Source organism: Antechinus flavipes, chromosome 2, assembly GCF_016432865.1.
Source record: "Antechinus flavipes isolate AdamAnt ecotype Samford, QLD, Australia chromosome 2, AdamAnt_v2, whole genome shotgun sequence".
In the NCBI taxonomy this organism is placed as follows: domain Eukaryota; kingdom Metazoa; phylum Chordata; class Mammalia; order Dasyuromorphia; family Dasyuridae; genus Antechinus; species Antechinus flavipes.
Genome location: NC_067399.1, coordinates 685,916,509 through 685,937,203, shown reverse-complemented (window position 1 = coordinate 685,937,203; position 20,695 = coordinate 685,916,509). Strand labels below are relative to the sequence as shown.

The following is a 20,695-nucleotide window of genomic DNA, read 5'->3' as shown; positions in this document are numbered from 1 at the left end:
GCAGGGAAAGAGAACCACTGAAGGTCTTTGCAGGCCCGAGGCCCTTTGTCCATGAATGTCCAACCTTCCTGAATTTGGGAAACAGTTTGTTGTCAAACTGACAATCTGGAAGACTCTGTGGTACTTAGAAGCCGTCAGGGTTTGATGGAAGCATCCCATGAACACATGCAAAAGCTGCGTGTTCCTGATCATGGTCATTTGAAATCACTGAGAAAGGTTTGTTAAGCTGCATGTGTGCACATACTTGTTGTCCAAGGGAGAATTTACCACTTAACACAGCACTGGCACATTTTTGATTCAGATCCCTGGGATCATTGTCTCAATCCTTCAAGATTTAAACTTCTAAAGGGGAAGACGGCAATAGCATGCTCTGTCGTTCCATGCCAAAGGATGATTAACACTGTTTTAAGGATGAGACATATATTTTCAGATGTCCTGCATTTTTTAAAACTTGGATTTATTAAAAGAATGTGGAGGGGAATGTGATGATAAATTTCTAAAAGTAAATAAACCATGATTATCTCCAAGAAGTAAAGCATCAGAATAAAATGACATGTGCCTCAGATAATATAGGAACATTCCCCAGAAAAAACCCAACAGCCTTAGTATTCAAATAATGTATCAGAAAAATAATTAAATGTGATTATGTCAGAGATCAGACACTGAAAGAGAAAAGGAAAAATTTAGAATTTGTCAAAAACTGTAGGCAGAGGCTGGCCATTCACAGGGTGTGAATTCCAGACACAGCTGCAGGAATTTGGGTCAAGTCACTCAATTCTCTGAGTTGGTGGCCTCAGGTGTACAAGTAGTGAGAATGAAGGTTCTTTCTCTGTTGTCCCAGGTTGACTGTGAGAATCCAATGCATTTGTGCATGAAGGTCACTAGAAATTAAATCAATGTTGGGATGTGAGCTACTGGATTTTTAAGTGATTGATTCTGCCCCTTGAAGACTTCTCTTAGAAGTGACTCAAATTTATAAGAATGAAAGCCATTCTCCAATTGATAAATGGTCAAAGAATTTGAACAGACAATTTTGAGATGAAAAAATAAAAATCATTTCTATTCCTATGAAAAAATGCTCTAAGTCACTATTAGTCAGAGAAACGTAAATTAAAACAATTTTTACCAGATTAATAGCGTTAATCATCCTTTGGCATGGAACAACAGAGCATGCTATTGCCGTCTTCCCCTTTAGAAGTTTAAAAAATCCTTGAAGGATTGAGACAATGATCCCAGGGATCTGAATCAAAAATGTGCCAGTGCTGTGTTAAGTGGTAAATTCTCCCTTGGACAACAAGTATGTGCACACATGCAGCTTAACAAACCTTTCTCAGTGATTTCAAATGACCAGGTACCAAATATTTCAGATTGACTAAGATGACAGAGAAAGATAATGATGTATGTTGAAGTGAATGGGGAAAAAGTGGGACACAAATACATTCTTGGTGAATTGATCCAGTCATTCTAGAGAACAATATGCCCAAACAGGTATCACATTGTGCATACCCTTTGATCCAGCAGTGTCTCTACTGAACCTGTATCGCAAAGAGATCATAAAGAAGGGAAAAGGCCTTCTAGATGTGCAAAAATCTTTATAGCCACCTTTTCTGTAGTGGAGAGAAAGCTATGGGAATTGAACAAGTATCACAACCTAGTATTTCAACTATTTTGTTGGTAGTTTACTTGCATTTGGTTTTCCCTTTTTGAGATGATTTTTGTTGTGCTGCATAAAAATTGTGGAAGTATGTGTAGAAGAATTGTACAGGTTTAACATACATTGGATTACCTGCCATATACATGAGGGAGGTGGGGGAAGGAAGATGAAAAAATTTGGAACACAAGCTGTTGCAAGGTTGAAAATTATCTATGCATGTATTTTGAAAATAAAGTTTTAGTTAAAAAAAAAAGAAACAAGATTTTTCTCTTTTGGCTTTGCAAATACAAAATAAATTAGTTTTTGTTCATTTGATGGAGAGAAGGGGATTTTAATATATATGTGTGTATACTGTCTATTTTACTGTTTCTTATTGGTTTTTTCAGAGAAAGAGATCAGCATTGAAATGAAGGACACTACTGAGGAGAAAAGCTTTTCTGTTGTAGAACCTCAAAGGTCACCATCCATAAGTCCCTGTGACTCCACTTGGAGAGAAATCTGTGTTACGCAAGAGAAAAGTCAAACTGACAACAAACCTTATGAATGTAACCATTGTGGAAAGGGTTTTCAAAAAAGGGGAACCCTTACAGTACATCAGAAAATCCACACGGGAGAGAAACCTTTTGCATGTAACCAGTGTGGAAAGGCTTTTACACAAAAGGGAGCTCTTATTGCACATCAGAGAATTCACACTGGAGAGAAACCTTATGAGTATAACCAGTAACCCGTGGAAAGGCTTTTAGGAGCAAGGGAATTCTGATTAGACATGAGAGAATTCACACTGCAGAGAAACGTTATGATTGTAACCAGTGTGGAAAGACTTTTTGCAGCAAGGGAACTCTTACTACACATGAGAGAATCCACAATGGAGAGAAACCTTAAGAATGTAACTACTGTGGAAAGGCTTTTAGAAGCAAGGGACATCTTATTAGACATGAGAGAATCCACACTAGAGAAAAACCTTATGATTGTAACCACTGTGGAAAAGCTTTTACACAAAAGGGAGTTCTTACTGTACATCAGAGAATCCACACTGGGGAGAAACCTTATGAGTGTAACCATTGTAGAAAGGCTTTTAGAAGCAAGGGAGATCTTACTGTACATCAGAGAATCCACACTGGAGAAAAACCTTGTGATTGTAACCAGTGTGGAAAGACTTTTAGATACAAGCGAGATCTTCCTGTACGTCAGAGAATACACAGTGGAGAGAAACCTTATGAATGTAAACACTGTGGAAAGCTTTTACATGAAAGGATTGTGTTATTATCCATAAGAGAATCCATACTGAGGAAAATCCTTATGAATGTAACCAATGCTGAAACTTAGATTCAAGTGAAGTCTTTATGGACATCAGAAAATCCACACTGGAGGGAAATCTTATGTATGTAATGAATGTGGAAAGGGTTTTGTAGAAAAACCCTGATGGGTTCTAGCCAGATTTTTCAAGAAATCTAAAGGCGTTAAAATAAGAAGGAAAATGAAATTGGGGGAGGTCAGCCAGATCCCTTGTATGAGAAGTCTCATGATTCAGGGCTTTGTGCTTCTGAATTGAATTGTTCAATATAACTGCTACCGGCTTTGCAGTCAGAAACCATGGGACTTTTTGTTTTGTTATGTTTTTCTGTAGATAATCTCTGAATTCTTTCCTTTATATTTTCAGTTTTTCTCTGTTTAGAAGTTCTGCCCACTTCTCTTGAATTGTTTTCATCCTCGAGTCCCATTTTTCCTCCAGTTATGTGTTTCCAGGAGATCCATGATCCTTGGGATTGCTGTCTTAGAATAAAATGCACTTTATTTCAGCAAGGGGCCAATGTTTTTGAAAGTTTTTGTTTTTTACTTCACTTCTTGGCTGCCCTTTCCTTTATGAGTATTTCAAATTGCTCACTATTCTGTTTCTTTTTTTTTTTTTCAGGAGATTTGCCATGGCAAATTCTAAGATTTTTATTCCCTTGGCCTGGTCGTTTTGTTTCTTGTTTAGAAGATGCCATAAATAAATCTTTTACCTCTAGTTTCCTCAAAGATTAATTCATCTGTTCTGCTATCATCTCAATCTACATTTCTTCATTCCCCTTCTCCCTTTAAATCCTTTTGTAGATTCCCCTTGTTCTCTTGCCCTTTAGCTAGTCCAGTTCATTGGTTTTTAGATTTCCTCCATTTTTCTTCCCCTTTCCCATAAGGATGTCTCTCCTCCTCACTCTCCCTCTTCACTTTCTGCCTTGTCTAGTTCTCATGCTCTCATCCGTACCCCTTTCTTCCTATGGTCTCTCTCTTTTCCCCTTACACTTCCTAGAGGCAAAGCCCCCAAAGTGACCCTTCTGAGCTCTGCCCTGTAGGTCATTTCTGCCATTGCTTCTAGGCCAGTCCCACAGATTCCTCCTTTCCATGGTGTCTTCCTTTCAGAATACTGTATCACGGCAGGGTCAGAGAGAACACTGCTCCATTGTGGGGAACTTTGCCCCTGATATTTACCATCTCTTTCTCCTTTTAATTTTCTTCGGCATTCTCCTAGAAATCTCACCCCTGACTTCATGCTCTCCTGCCCCTCCCAGTACTAGTTCCCCCTAGGAGTGCAGCTCCCTCTAACCCAAAGACAAGTAGCCTTTTCAGGCACCAAATCCTCAAGACTCAGGGTGATGTCTCTTATTTTCTATAAGAATATCCATCAATCCCCCAAAGTCTGGCCCCTTCCTCTCTCCACCTTTTCAATCTTTCCAGCTTCCTGCCTGACCCCTCAGGTGGTCTTCTCTTTCCAAATCCATGAAGGTCAATCCCATGTTCTCCAACTTTGACATTCTTGGTGACTCTCTCTCTTCTCTTAGTTTTTAGAACTTGGCTCTCTCCTGGCTTTCCCCTTCCTATCTGACCACTTCTCTGTTTTCTTACTCAGGCCCCTTTTTGTTCCCTCTGCAGGCTAAGTCACCTGTGACCTATCTCAGCTCCAGGGCTCTCTGGAACCCATTGTGGCATCCCTTACCTTTATGTCCTTGGTTTGCATTGGTCAGTCAGATCGAGGGCTTAAGAAGGTCTTTTTCCTCAAGGCTGATAGGACTTTGTGCTTCTGAGTTGAACTGTTAAAGGTAACTACTAGCAGCCTGGCAATTTGTAGCCATGGGTTTTGTTTCTGTATCCCAGGTTTGGGTTTTGGAACGCTTTGGGTGAGGATTCTCTCTGTGGGGATTCTTTCCGTTGCTCTTTCATTGCACTTCCCAAAGTGACTAGTTCTCTTTGGCCATTTCCTTCATGAGTATATCCATTATTTTTAACCAGTGTCCTTCCCTGAGAGCTCCCATCCTTTGCTTTTCTATGTTTCTGCTGTGTATTTCCCTTCAGCAAGGGCAGATTTTTTGACTGTTAACTTCATTTCCTCTGGGCTGTCTTTCATTTTGGTATATTTTTATTTCCTGTCTATTCTCTCTTCTCTTTTTTTGGGAAGAGTTATCATGCCAGAATTTCAGTATTCTATTCCTGCATCTTGGCAATGATCAAAAGAAATCCCGAAGTCCAAGAAATATGGAAAGAGGTCCGGCTGGGTAGGAGCCTCGAGTCAGAGATTTGTGGAGAGCCCAGTCAGAAAACTCCCAAATGAGTAGAGCCAGCAAATAATGAGGAGATACCTGGGCTTCCTTCTTCAGAGAAGGTTGGGATTCCATTAGTTCTTACCTCATATTAGTAAAAGGGGGCTTTGGGAGGCTTGTGAAGGAAATGGGTCTACAATATCTTCTCTTGGGTATAAGTTAGGGACTCAATCACAGATGAGATGTCCATCAGGACAAGGCCTGCCTGCCTATACTGAGAAGCCACCCTATGGATGAAGAACAAATCAAGGCACCCTAGAGAAAAGGAAAAATTCAGTTATTCATGGGGATCCCCAAAAGTATAAAAGCAATAAATTCCTTAGTCGTTCAGAAGTGAAAAAATAGAGAAATGAAAGATGCAATATGGATTACACAAAGGCCATAAGGATGTCAGGGTAGAAATTTCAAGTTAGAAATAATCACGTGACAAATTCACAAAAGCATTCTCTTTGTGTAAAAGTAGGTTTATTTAGGAGAAGAGGTTACAGAGAAAATGAAGAGAAAAAATAAGAACCTGCCATGCAGAATACAAAATAATCCTATTAGAGCAATAGCATTACTCCCCGACAAAAATTTGATAAGACTCCATTAAAGGAATATGGTGAATTATTCCTTTAACTGACAGCCTGTAAACATAAAGGAATGTAGCAAACTAACAAGAGTTAGTTATAATTAGCTAGTCTATATATAACTATATAGACTTGGCTAGAGTAAGCACAAAATCACCACTAAATTGAAGGCAATATGAAAGGGGGGTGAGGGAAGAGATGGTGTCCTGTAGTGGGTTTTGTTCTAAAAAGTACTTAGCAAAGACCTTGATCATCAGCATAGCATTTTTTGTTTGTTTAAATTTTATTAAAACTTTTATTTACAAAACATGCATGGGTCATTTTTTCAGCACTGACCCTTGAAAAAGTTTCTATTCCATATTTTTCCCTCCTCACCCACCCCGTCCCCTAGATAGCAGGTAGTCTAATATGTGTTAAATATGATAAAATATATGTTAAATCAAATATATATGTACATATATTTATACAGTTATCTTGCTGTACAACAAAAATCGGGTAAAGAGGGAAAAAAACTGTGAAAGAAAAAAAAATGCAAGCAAACTCACCAGAAAAAGCGAAGATGTTATGGTCCACACTCAGTTCCCACAGTACTCTGGGTGTAGATGGCTCTCCTCATCAATGAACAATTGGAACTGGTTTGAATCATCTCATTGTTGAAGAGAGACCCCTCCATCACAATTGGTCATCTTATAGTCTTGTGGCCATGTATAATGATCTTGTTCTGCTCATTTCACTCAGCATCAGTTCATATAAGTCTCTCCAGGCGACTCTGAAGCCATCCTGTTGGTCATTTCTTACAGAACAATAATATTCCATAACATTCATATACCATGATTTATTCCACCATTTTCCAACTGATGGAGTCACTAGCCAATACAAAAAAGGCTGCCACAAGCATTTTTGTACTTGTCGGTCCCATTCCCTTTTTTAAGATGTCTTTGGGTCTCATTTCCAAAATATATAGAGAATTGACTCTTAATTTATAAGAAATCAAGCCATTCTCCAATTGATAAATGGTCAAAGGATATGAACAGACAATTCTCAGACGAAGAAATTGAAACTATTTCTAGCCATATGAAAAGATGCTCCAAGTCATTATTAATCAGAGAAATGCAAATTAAGACAACTCTGAGATACCATTACACACCTGTCAGATGTCTAGAAAGACAGGGAAAGATAATGTGGAATGTTAGAGGGGATGTGGGAAAACAAAGGCCCCGATAAATTATTGGTAGAATTGTGAATGCATCCAGCCATTCTGAAGAGGAATTTGGAACTATGCTCAAAAAGCTATCCAACTGCATACCCTTTGATCCAGCAGTGTTTCTACTGGGTTTTTCTCCCAAAGAAATCTTAAAGAAGGAAAAGGGACCTGTATGTACAAGAATGTTTGTGGCACCCCTTTTTGTAGTGGCCAGAAACTGGAAACTGAGTGGATGCCCATCAATTGGAAAATGGCTGAATAAATTGTGGTATATGAATATTATGGATTATTATTATTCGGTAAGAAATGACCAGCAGGAGGATTTCAGAAAGGGCTGGAGAGACTTACATGAACTGATGCTGAATGAAATGAGCAGGACCAGAAGATCATTATGTACTTCAACAACAATATTATATGATGATGAATTCTGATGGAGGTGGCTATCCCCAGCAATGAGATGAACCAAATCAGTTCCAATAGAGCAGTAATAAATTGAACCAGCTACACCCAGCAAAAGAACTCTGGGAGATGACTATGAACCATTACATATATTCCCAATCCCTATGTTTTTGTCCATCTGCATTTTTGATTTCCTTCACAGGCTAATAGTACACTATCTCAAAGTCCAATTCTTTTTGTACAGCCAAATAACTGTTTGGACATGTAGACTTATATTGTATTTAATTTATACTTTAACATATTTAACATGTATTGCTCAACCTGCCATCTGGGTGAAGGGATGGGGAAAGGAGGGGAAAAATGGGAAGAAAAGGTTTGGCAATTGTCAATGCTGTAAAATTATCCATGCATATAATTTGTAAGTAAAAATGCTATAATAATAATAATAATAAATACAAAATAGAACAAAAAAGATATCTTTGAGATATAAGTCTACTAGAAATAATGCTGGGTCAAAGGATATGCACAGTTTCATACCTTTTTGAGCATAGTTCCAAATTGGTCTCCAGAATGATTAAATTTCGTTCACAGTGCCACCAACAATGTATCAGTGTTCCAGTCTTCCCATATCCCCTCCAATAATCATCATAATCTTTTCCTATCATCTTAGCCAGTCTGACAAGTATATAGTGGTACCTCAGAGTTGTCTCATTTGCATTTCTCTGAGCAATAGTGATTTGGAGCACCTTTTAATGTGACTAGAAATAGTTTGAATTTCTTCATCTGAAAATTGTCTGTTTATATCCTTTGACCATTTATCAACTGGAGAATGGCTTGAATTCTTATAAATTTGAGTCAATTCCGCATATATTTTAGAAATGAGGCCTTTCTCCAAACTATTGAATGTAAAAATGTTTTCCTAGTTTATTGCTTCCCTTTTAATCTTGTCTATCTTAGTTTTATTTGTCCAAAAAACTCAATATAATCAAAATTTTCTATTTTATGATCAATAATGACCTCTAGTTCTTCTTTGGACAAAAATTCCTTCCTCCTCCACAGATCTGAGAGGTAAGCTATCCTATGTTCTTCTGTTTTGTTCACAATGTTCTTTATGTCTAGATTGTGAACCCATTTCAACCTTATCTTGTTTATATGGTGTTAGATGTGGGTCGATACCCTGTTTCTTCCACAGTCTGTTCCAATTTTTCCAGAAGTTTTTGTCCAATAGTGAATTCTTATCTCAAAAGCTGGGTTCTTTTTGTTTGTCAAACACCAGACTACTATAGGTTTTGGTTATTTTGTCCTATGAACCTAACCTTTTCCATTGATCAACTATCCTATTTCTTAGCCAGTATGTAATGGTTTTGACGTCCACTAAGTTTTAATATAGTGTTAAGACCTGGTACACCTAGGCCACCTTCATTTGCTTTTTTTTTTCCCCATTAATTCTCTTGAAATTCTTGACTTTTTGTTTTCCAGATGAATTTTGTTGTTATTTTTTCTTGGTCACTACAATAGTTTCTTGGGAGTTTGATTGGCACTAAATAAATTAATTTAGGTAGTATTGTCTTCTTTATGATATTCACTTGACCTATCCAAGAGTGCTTGATATTTTTCCAGTTGTTTAGATCTGACTTTATTTGTGTGGAAAGTGTTTTGTAGTTTTCTCATATAGTTCATCATTTTAATGAAGGGGTTATGATGAGGAGGAATCCCAAAACTCTCTCTCTAAAAGTCCTTCAAGGAGAAAGTCTCTTTGAAGCCTGGCCTCTGTAAAAGACCCCACCTGAGGGAAACAGGATAAACAGCTTCAATCTGTTACCTTGAGAGAGGGGCACCACCCCCATTGATAACACTCACTACTAATTAAGCTCTACAGAGGTAAAGATTGGTCCACAGGCACTCATTCACTTCCAAGATTCTCTATTCTAATTCCAGTTCAAGCTGCACCCAGCCCCCATCAAGAGCAAACCCCATCTTGTAGTTAAGATCTCAATTAAAAATAAGCCAAAGTGGGGTTCAGTCCTTGAAGAGGTCCTAATATGCCATGCCTAGGACTCCCTCTCCCTGACATAGCAGCAACCCTTTGCTCGCTGAAATGATATTCTCTTTCAGCATTATCCCCTCTTTATCTTTCTCACCTATTTGCTTAACAAGACTTTATACCTCGTTGTTGGGATTTCTCTGCTAGAAACTTTACTTCTCTGCCAGGACTCCTCCATGAGAAGCTTTATTTCTCTGCTGGACCTTGCCACCAAGGAATTCAGTCTTTCTATTCATGCATAGCAAAGGCTGACTTCCCAATGCCAATAATAAACTTCCTTTACCAGTCTAGCTTTTTGGGTTCGTAAATTCCTTTACAAAGGACCTCTGCGCCGCCAGAAGGGATTCCCACAACTCCCTTCCCTGTGCCAAAATCCCTTTACAGGAGGAATCCTAACCTCATCACTTTGTTTGTGATGCGATTTATTTAGTTATGAGAGAGCAAGGTTGACATCTCCCAGTAGTAGAGTTTTACTGTCTATTTCTTCTTGCATCTCTCTTAACTTCTCCACTAGGAATTTGGATGCTATGCCAGTTGGTGCATATATGTTTAGTATTGATATTGCTTCATTATCTGTGGTACCCTATAGCAAGATAGAGTTGCCTTCCTTATCTCTCTTAATTAGATCTATCTTTGCTTTTACTTGATCTCAGATCAGGATTGCTATCCCTCCTTTTTTTACTTCATCTGAAGCATAATAGATTCTACTCCAGCCCTTTATCTTCACATTGTATGTATCACTGTGTTTGAAATGAGTTTCTTGTAAACAACACATTGTAGGATTGTCTTTTAATCCAGTCTGCTATCCCTTTCTGTTTTATGGGACAGTTCTTCCCATTCACATTCACAGTTAAAATAACTAATTCTGTATTTTCTGACATCTTATTTACTCTCAGTGAAGCTTTTCTCTTTCCTTTCCCTCTTCCCTCCTCCCCAGTATTTTGCTTTTAATGACCCCCTCTTTCAAATTGTCCTCCCCCTTTAGAGCCCCTCCCCTTTTTTTTACACCTCTCCCCTAATACTTCTGTTTCCCCTTCTATTGGTCTTTTCCTTTCATTCCCCTCTTTCCCTCCCACTTCCCTATAAGGTGAGACAAGTTTCTCTGTGAAACCAAATATATTTGAGCCAAATCTGATGAGACTAACATTGCTACAAAGCTCAAATGGGAGCTTTCTTCTTCCCCTCCTCTCTTCTTTCTCTCTATTATAATAGGTTTTCTTTACCTTTTCATGAGATATAATTTTCCTTATTTTGCCTCCTTTTTCATCTTTTTCCAGTACTTTCCACCCCTAGTTTCTTTCCTTAAATGTAGGAAGAATTAGGATATTCCTCAGGTATTCAATCAAATATACCACCAATACTTACAAAAAAACCCACCAATTCAAAAAAAAAAAAAAAAAAACTCCACACTTCCAAAAGTTGCAACTCTATGCCAACCAAGTCAGCAAATCTTTCCTAGATGCATTTGGAAGAAAACAATATGGCTTTTATGGCCACACAGAAAAATCTGATCCAAGTAAGATGAAACTGAATTATCCTAATAAACAGCCAGACTTATTAACATCTCCCCCATTTCCCAAAAGTTCAAACCATTTCCAGTCCCTTTCGATCTCTAGTTTCTTTTTCATATTATCATAATAATATGAGATTATTCTCTAATTCTGTAAGTATACTCATAACAGAAATATAATTCTCAAGAGTTCTTTCCTTTTTATCTTTTTATGCTTCTCTTGAGATCAGTGTTTGGAGATTACATTTTTGTTGAGTTCTGGTGTTTTCTTTAGAAATAGGTGAAGTTCACCTTTGTCACTGAATGTCCTTCTTCTTCCCAGAAAGACAATGCTCATTTTAGCTGGATAGCTTATTCTTGGCTGCAATCCAATTTCCTTTGCCCTTCAGGAAATATATGATTCCAGGCCCTTCCATCCTTTAGGGTAGAAGCTGCTAGGTTTTGGGTAATTCTAATTGTGGCTTCTGCTATTTAAATTGTTTCTTCTTGACTTCTTGCAATATCTTTTCCTTGGTGCTATAGTACTGAAATTTAGCCACGATATTCCTTGGGGATTTAATTTTGGGGTCTCTTTCAGGTAATCAGTGAATTCTTTTGATAACTAATTTACCTTCTGATTCTAAAATATCGGGAGAGTTTTCTTTTATGATTTCCTGTAAGATAGTGTCTATGTTCTTTTGTTCATCATGGCTTTCAGGAACATGAATAATCCTTAAGATTGCCTCTCCTAGATCTATTTTCCAAGTCAGTTATTTTTCCTAGGAAATATTTCATATTTTCTTCTCTTTTTTCATTTTTTTGTTTGACTGATTCTTGACGTCTTATTGAGTCATTCACTTCCATTTGTTTAATTCTAATTTTTAGCATATTATTTTCTTCAGTTACCTTCTTTAACTCTTTTTGTCATTGACCTATTAAATTTTTTTGTTTATTACTTTCTTTTTCCATTTCACAAATTTTGTTTTTCAATGAATTAGTGTCTTTTTCGTATCTCTGTTGTAAGGCATTATATGATTTTTCCATTCCTCCTTGCATTGATCTCATTTCATTTCACCATTTTTCTTCTAATTCTCTTTTTAAGATTTATCCTCATGAGCTGAGGATCTTACATTGTAAAGACAGGAACTACCCAAGAAATTGAATTTGACCCATAAGTACATAGTTGCCAATATTTAACTGGAATAGGGAGAAAATGATGTCATGGGAAGATAGCAGGGAGGGGACTTAAGTATGCCCTTGACTCAATCTTCAAAATTCTTCAGGCCTACTCAAATTCTGAAGTAGATGAAGCCTTATTCGAATTTTCACAACTGTCTTGAAAGATCTCATCTCATCTGTTCAATTGGAATACTTTTTCCAGTGCCATCCTCTCTTTACCCTCATCTATCTCCCTAACCAGATTTTATGCCTCTCTGTCAGAATTTCTAACTGTACTTCCAATTCCCATAATAAACCCTTTTATCAATCCAGATTTTCAGGTCTTTAAAATCTTTTACATAGAACCTCTGCGCTGCCAGAAGGGAACCCTCAAATCTCCCTACTCTTGTGCCAAATCCCAAGGGGTTGCAGGTGAGCCAAACCTCTCCATTTGGTTCCCTGAACTCCAAACCTGCCACTAGACCTCATCATTTAATTTCCTGACCACCAGAAACCCTAATTTCATTTTGGTTCCCTAAATCTAAACCTCATCAGAAGGACCTGGATTATGAAATTTGGAAAGTAATGAAGCTTGGACAACAGCCAAGAATCAACTACCATTGAGCATTACCTTTTAGGAGAACATTGTCCATTACCTTTCAGGGGAAAAGACTGATATTCAATGAAATATGGCATTTTCAAACACTTTTGATGAAAAGACCAAAGCTGAACCGAAAATTTGATTTGGAAATATAAGATCCAAGAGAAGGATAAAAAGAAAAATGGGAAAGGGGAAATAATGTTATTTGAAAGTTAAACTGTTTACATTCTTACGTGGGGAAATGATATTTTTAACCCATAACTCTTGAGAATTAGGGGAGTTAGAAGGAGCATTCCTAGACCGAAAGGGTGGGTCTAAGTCGAGTCTGATGTGATGGTATAAAAAAGAAACTGAGGGGCAGAAAAAGGATTGTGTAGGGAGAATAGGAATGGAGAGGTTAAATGGAGTAAAATACAGCACAAAAGAACTGTTGTAGTAGCAGGAAGGAAGGGAGGGGGATGAAGAATGCTGAAAACTCATCGGATTCGGTTTGAAGAGAATAACATACACACTTAGTTTGGTAGAGAAATGTGTCTTGCCTCATAGGAAGGTAGGAAGGGAAAGAGAAAACAAAGGAAAGAAGAAAGGCTGATAAAAGGGAGGGAAGCATTAGCAACATTTCATACCTGAGGATTTTCCCCAACTCTCAATACCAAAAAAATTAGAAATAATAAAGTATATCATAGATTTTTAGTATGATAAAATCACTGGCAGTCAAATGAAATCAATTCAGTTGAATAGTTCCAAATAATGTTACATAGAAAAGCACTCCATGTATCACTTACATAGCCCGGACTGATAAGTTCAGTGACCAGTGGAGCAGGATGTAGGTCCAGTTCCTTTTTGGTTCCTTATTCTGACTTTGCTAAATAGTTCACCCTCAGGAAATTGTAAGCACAGTTGGGAATCTAGTCCGTCCTCCTGTACTCGGGCAAAATTCTCCATTCTCCTGATAGTTACATGTCCAACCCCTCACTCAGTATTCACCAATCTCGGTCCAGTCACCTGATAGGTGAATACCTTTCTGGCAAAGGTATTTCCAAGGGTAAGTGGGGGGATGACTCATCAACACTCATTCCCTGCACAGCTTAGACTCCGCTTAGCTCCATTTCTGCACTTTATGGTTTCTTCCTTTCCAGAGAAGGGATAACAACTCCAGAAATAAGCTCCGCGGGAATAAGAGAAAGCTTAGAGGGGAGGGAGCCCCAGGGAGGATTTGAAGAAGCAAATCAGAGAAGCGGAAGCAGATAGGGGGAAAGGGGCGGTGGAGGGAGTGGGGCAGCCTGGGAGAAGTTGGAGGTGGAGGAGAACCCGAGCCGGGGGCGGGGCCTGTAGTCCTGGTCTGCAAAAGGCCTCCTTCTCCTGGGGGAGGGACAGGGCGGGGCTATGAGGACCAGAAAGGCACTCGCAGAGGGGGTTGTCGGGAAGCTTCCTGCCCTTCGGGCCGCCCTCCCTTCCCGCGGACCGCTGATTAGTTTGACATCTGGAAGGTAGAACCGCGCATTTCCCAGGTAGGTCGGAGCCAGCGTCCCCCACACTTGCTGGCTTCCGCGGGCTGGCGCGACCGCTGAGTCTCCTCCTCCGCTGACCTCGTGGAGAGTATCCTCCGGGTCTGCCGGGAGCATCCCCTTAACTCGCCGCTGGACGAGCTCTCCAACTTCCTGGTTCTCCTTGCCCACATTGAAGACTTTCTCCCTAGTAAGCCGGGAGTCCTGATTTCAGCTTTTTGATCAGGACCCAGGGGTCCGGTCCCTCCCTGTCCCCACCTCTTGCTTATTGATTTACATCCTCCTTAAGACCGAACCTCCTCAGGGATCCTCGAGACCCCCCCTTCCTACCGCCAGGAGCGCACCATGGACCCAGTGACCAAAGCTCTTTCCCGGCCCCCTTAAGTGAACCCTCCTTAGGCTGGTTTCCATCGGTCCCAGACTTGCGGCTCCTTGTCTGCACTTTCCCTTTAGCGACTCCCAGCCCAGACTCCACTAGGGCGTCCCCGCAGTCCTCCCCAGCTCCTAGGTAGACCTCGGGACACAGGCTTCCCCCTTTCCTTGGTTCAGCTGTTCCCCTTTAGAGGCCCTGATGGAAACTAGGGAATGGATCTATTCCATTAAGCAGGTGTGCTAAGGCTGGAGGCTGCGCAGGCCCAGTAGCCCTTTTTACTCAGGTTAGAAGCTTCTGCCTGAATGGAAGCTAACACCTTAACACTTTGGGGGAAGAGCATTTGACTCTTTATCCAAAAAACAACAGGATGATGTGACAAACGCTATTATGTTTTTCTTGATTTACAAACACCGGCGGGTGATGATACATTCATTTGTTTCAATGTAACAGGGTGAATCTCTGAGTGGAGCAGCCCTGGATCCTGACCCCATTCCCTAAAGAGAAGTAAATTTCAAGCTTTTCTCCTTAATGCCTCCCTGATTTACATGCCCAGGCTTCCAGTTGGCAGAGAAGATGTGATCTCGTATTTTAAGCAGAGGGAAGCCCCCTGGGTGCTGGATCAAGAAGGCTTGAGGAGCTGCTCTCCAGGTGAGTAAGGTGATAGCAGGGATATGAGCATTACAATAGGCTTTTAGGAGGTAGCCTGAAGGAAATGCTGGGTTTCCGGGAGAGAGACCTGACTTGGAATTGTTTTTTGTTTTTTTTTTTTAATTGTAGTGAAATGATTTATTTTAAATTCATATTGCTTTATGAATCATGTTTTTTTTTTTTGAATAAATTTTTATTGCTAGAACCCATGCTAGGGTAATTTTTTTTACAACATTATCCCATGCATTCACTTCTGTTCCGATTTTTCCCCTCCCTCCCTTCACCCCCTCCCCCAGATGGCAAGCAGTCCTTTACATGTTGTATAGGTTACAGTATATCCTAGGTACAATATATGTGTGCAGAACCGAACAGTTTTCTTGTTGCACAGGGAGAATTGAATTCAGCAGGTATAAATAACCCGTGAAGAAAAACAAAAATGCAAGGGGTTTATATTCATTTCCCAGTGTTCTTTCTTTGGGTGTAGCTGCCTCTGTCCATCTTTGATCAATTGAAACTGAATTAGCTCTCTTTATCGAAGAGATCCACTTCCATCAGAATACATCCTGATTCAGTATCGTTGTTGAGGTATATAATGATCTCCTGGTTCTGCTCATTTCACTTAGCATCAGTTCATGTAGATCTCTCCAAGCCTCTCTCTGTATTCATCCTGCTGGTCATTTCTTACAGAACAATAATATTCCATAACGTTCATATACCACAATTTACTCAACCATTCTCCAATTGATGGGCATCCATTCATTTTCCAGTTTCTAGCCACTACAAATAGGGCTGCCACAAACATTTTGGCACATACAGGTCCTTTTCCCTTCTTTAATATCTCTTTGGGGTATAAGCCCAGTAGAAACACTGCTGGATCAAAGGATATGCACAGTTTGACAACTTTTTGAGCATTGTTCCAAATTGCTCTCCACAATGGCTGGATGTGTTCACAATTCCACCAACAATGTATCCGTGTCCCTGTTTTCCCACATCCCCTCCAACATTCCTCATTATCTTTCCCTGTCACTCTAGCCAATCTGACAGGTGTGTAGTGGTATCTCAGAGTCAGCTTAATTTGCATTTCTCTGATTAATAATGATTTGAAGCATATTTTCATATGTCTATAAATAGTTTCAATTTCTTCGTCTGAGAATTGTCTGTTCATATCCTTTGACCATTTATCAATTGGAGAATGGTTTGATTTCTTATAAATTAGAGTCAATTCTCTATATATTTTGGAAATGAGGCCTTTATCAGAACCTTTGATTGTAAAAATGTTTTCCCAGTTTATTGTTTCCCTTCTAATCTTGTCTGCATTTGTTTTGTTTGTACAAAAACTTTTCAATTTGATATAATCAAAATTTTCTATTTTGTCGTCAATAGTGATCTCTAGTTCTTCTTTGGTCATAAATTCCTCTCTCTTCCACAGGTCTGAGAGGTAAACTATTCTATGCTCTTCCAATTTATTTATAATCTCATTCTTTATGCCTAGGTCATGAACCTATTTTGACCTTATCTTGGTGTACGGTGTTAAGTATGGATCAATGCCTAGTTTCTGCCATACTAATTTCCAATTTTCCCAGCAATTTTTGTCAAGTAATGCATTCTTATCCCAGAAACTGGGGTCTTTGGGTTTGTCAAACACTATATTATTAAAGTTATTGGCTGTTTTGTCCTTTGAACCGAACCTATTCCATTGATCAACTAGTCTATTTCTTAGCCAATACCAGATGGTTTTAGTAACGCTGCTTTATAATATAATTTTAGATCTGGTACAGCTAGGCCACCTTCATTTGATTTTTTTTTTCATTAATTCCCTTGAAATTCTTGACCTTTTGTTTTTCCATATGAACTTTGTTGTTATTTTTTCTAGTTCATCAAAGTAGTTTTTTGGGAGTCTGATTGGTATAGCGCTAAATAAATAGATTAATTTAGGTAGTATTGTCATCTTTATTATATTTGTTTGCCCAATCCCAGAGGATTTAATGTTTTTCCAGTTGGTTAAATCAGATTTAATTTGTGTGGAAAGTGTTTTGTAGTTTTGCTCATAAAGTTTCTGATTCCTAAATATTTTATACAATCAGTAGTTACTTTAAGTGGAATTTCTTTTTGTAATGAATCATGTTTTGAAAGAAAATTCAGAGGAAAGGGAAAAACCCTGGGAGAGATTAAAAATATAGGGAAAAAAAAAGAAGTGAACATAGAATGTGTTGATTTACATTCAGTCTCGTGAGTTCTTTTTGTAGATTCAGAAGACATTTTCTGTCCAAAGTCTATTGAGATTCAAAGCGATCTTAAAGGACAGAAAGTGACCCACGTGTGGAAAAATGTTTATGGCAGCTCTTTCTGTAGTGGCAAGAAACTGTCAAATGAGTGGATGCCCATCAGTGAGGGAATGGCCGAATAAGTTATGACATATTAATGTCTTGGAATGTTTTTTTTCTATAATAAACGATCAGTGGGATGATTTCAGAGAGGCCTAGAGAGTCTTACATGAACTGAGGCTAAGTGCAATGAGCAGAAAAAAGGAGATCATTGTACTGGGCAACAAGAAGATTATGTGATGATCAATTCTGATGCAAGTAGTGGCTGTCTCCAATAATGACATGATTCTGACCTGTTCCAATGATGTTGTGATGAAGAGAGCCATCTGCACCCAGAGAAAGGAGTGTAGAAATTGAGTGTGGTTCACAAATAGCATTTTCACTCTTTTTGTTATTTGCTTACATTTTACTTTCTCATTTTTTCTCCTGTTTAATTTGATTTTTCTTGTGCCACAAGATAATTGTATAAATATGTATGCATATAGTGGATTTAACATAGATTTCTACATATTTAACATATATTGGATTACTTAACATCTAGGGGAGGAGTTAGGTCAAGGGGAGGGAAAATTGGAAAACAAGATTTTGCGAGGGTTAATGTTGAAAAATGATCTATGCATATGTTCTGAAAGTAAACAGCTTTAATAATCCTTACACACACACATACACACACACACACACACACACACACACACACACACACACACATATATATATAAAGAATGTCTCTCTGGACTGCTTGGAATCCCTGAACTACTGAGAAGAACCGATCCTTTTCTGGTTGACCATTGCACATCCTCATTGTTATTGTGTACACTATATTCTTGGTTGAGCTTGTTTCACTCAGTTGAAATAAACATTGCCACATCTTTCTATAATCACCTTGTTCATCATTTATTTAGAGCAATAACGGTCCATAAGATAGGCCTAGCGAATATAATAAAGATGACAATACTCTCTAAACTATTTATTTAGTGCTATACCAATCAGACTCCCAAAAAAAGATATAGAAAAAATAACAACAAAATTCATATGGAAGAACAAAAGGTCTAGAATCTCAAGGGAATTAATGAGAAAAAAAAACAAAAAACAAATGAAGGTGGCCTAGCTGTACCTGATCTAAAACTATATTATAAAGCAACAGTCACCAAAACCATTTGGTATTGGCTAAGAAATAAATTAGTTGATCAGTGGAATAGGTTAGGTTCACAAGACAAAATAGTCAACTATAGCAATCTAGTGTTTGACAAACCCAAAGATCCTAACTTTTTGGATAAGAATTCATTATTTGACAAAAGCTGCTGGTAAAACTAGAAATTAGTAAGGCAGAAATGGACCCACGCTTAACACCGTATACCAAGATAAGATCAAAATGGGTCCATGATTTAGGCATAAAGAATGAGATTATAGATAAATTAGAGGAACATAGGATAGTTTACGTCTCAGACTTATGGAGATGAACTAGAGATCATTATTGATCACAAAATAGAAAATTTTGATTACATCAAATTAAAAAGCTTTTGTACAAACAAAACTAATGCAAACAAGATTAGAAAGGAAGCAACAAACTGGGGAAACATTTTCACAGTTAAAGGTTCTGATAAAGGCCTCGTTTCCAAAATATATAGAGAATTGACTCTAATTTGTAAGAAATCAAGCCATTCTCCAATTGATAAATGGTCAAAGGATATGAACAGACAATTTTCAGATGATAAAATTAGAATTATTTCCACTCATATGAAAGAGTGTTCCAAATCACTATTGATCAGAGAAATGCAATTAAGACAATTCTGAGATACTACTACACACCTATCAGATTGGCTAAGATGACAGGGAAAGATAATGATGAATGTTGGAGGACATGCAGGAAAACTAAGACACTGATGCATTGTTGATGGAGTTGTGAACGAATCCAACCATTCTGGAGAGCAATTTGGAATTCTGCCCAAAAAGTTATCAAACTGGGCCTATCCTTTCATCCAGCAGCGTTACTATTGGGCTTATACCCCAAAGAGATACTAAAGAAGGGAAAGGGACCGTATGTGCCAAAATGTTTGTGGCAGCCCTGTTTGTAGTGGCTAGAAACTGGAAAATGAATGGATGCCCATCAATTGGGGAATGGCTGCGTAAATTGTGATATATGAATGTTATAGAATGTTATTTTTCTGTAAGAAATGATCAGTAGGATGAATACAGAGAGGACTGGCGAGACTTACATGAACTGATGCTAAGTGAAATGAGCAGAACCAGGAGATCATTATATACTTCCACAACAATACTGTATGAGGATATATTCTGATGGAAGTGGATTTCTGTGACAAAGACAGGATCTAACTCAGTTTCACTTGATCAGTGATGGACAGAAGCCGCTACACCCAAAGAAAGAACACTGGGAAATGAATGTAAACTGTTTGCATTTTTGTTCCCGGGTTATTTTTACCTTCTGAATCCAATTTTTCCTGTGCAACAAGAGAACTGTTCAGTTCTGCACACAAATATTGTACCTAGGATATACCGTGACAAAATTAACATGTGTAGGATTGCTTGCCACCTGGGGAGGGAGTTGAGGGAGGGAGGGGAAAAATCGGAACAGAAGTGAGTGCAAGAGATAATGTTGTAAAAAATTTCCTTGACATGGGTTCTGTCAATAAAAAGTTATAATTATTTTTAAAAAAAGAAAAAAAAAAAAAGAGGAGACCCGTGTGGTAGTTTCAAATAAATTACTGATTTAAAATAATAAAAGTAGTCCATAATCTTCATGTTCCACAACTTGTTCAGCCATTCCCCAATTGTCGATTCCATTTCCACTTCTGTGTTACCACAAAAAGAGCTTCTGCAATCATCGTTGCATGTGTGGGTCCTTGTCCCTTTTTGATGATGTCTTTGGGATAAAGAGCCTGTAGAGACACTTATGGATCCAAGGGTATGCACAGTTTGATAGCCCTTTGGACAAATTCCAAATTACTCTCCACAGTGGTTGGATCATTTCAGAAGTCCCCCAACAATCCATTAGTGTCCCACTTTTCCACATCCCCTTTAATATTTATCATCTTTTCCTGTCATCTTAGCCAATTTGAGAGGTGTGAGGTGGTAGCTCAGAGTTGTATAATTTGCATTTCTCTTATCAATAGTGATTTAGAGCATTTTTT

The 20,695-nt window shown here is 38.4% G+C and overlaps 2 protein-coding genes across 10 annotated transcripts in view; both read left to right on the top strand.

The window, feature by feature from the left end:
- LOC127552247 (zinc finger protein 260-like) overlaps window positions 1-3,461 on the top strand; it is a 28,240-nt gene extending 24,779 nt beyond the window's left edge. The window contains exon 6 of the mRNA XM_051982838.1: window positions 2,041-3,461. Coding sequence (XP_051838798.1) covers window positions 2,041-2,378 — 338 coding nt within the window. The 3' untranslated portion in view covers window positions 2,379-3,461. The remainder of the gene's footprint in view (window positions 1-2,040) is intronic.
- Window positions 1-20,695, top strand: part of LOC127552244 (zinc finger protein 420-like) — a 270,922-nt gene that overhangs the window by 53,102 nt on the left and 197,125 nt on the right. For 8 of the 9 annotated variants that reach the window (XM_051982819.1, XM_051982816.1, XM_051982818.1 and 5 more), the window contains exons 2-3: window positions 13,993-14,204; window positions 15,025-15,222. The exons of the other annotated variant lie outside the window; for it this stretch is intronic. In XM_051982819.1, the coding sequence (XP_051838779.1) occupies window positions 15,120-15,222 (103 nt within the window). In that variant the 5' untranslated portion in view covers window positions 13,993-14,204; window positions 15,025-15,119. The remainder of the gene's footprint in view (window positions 1-13,992; window positions 14,205-15,024; window positions 15,223-20,695) is intronic. 9 annotated transcript variants of the gene reach the window in all.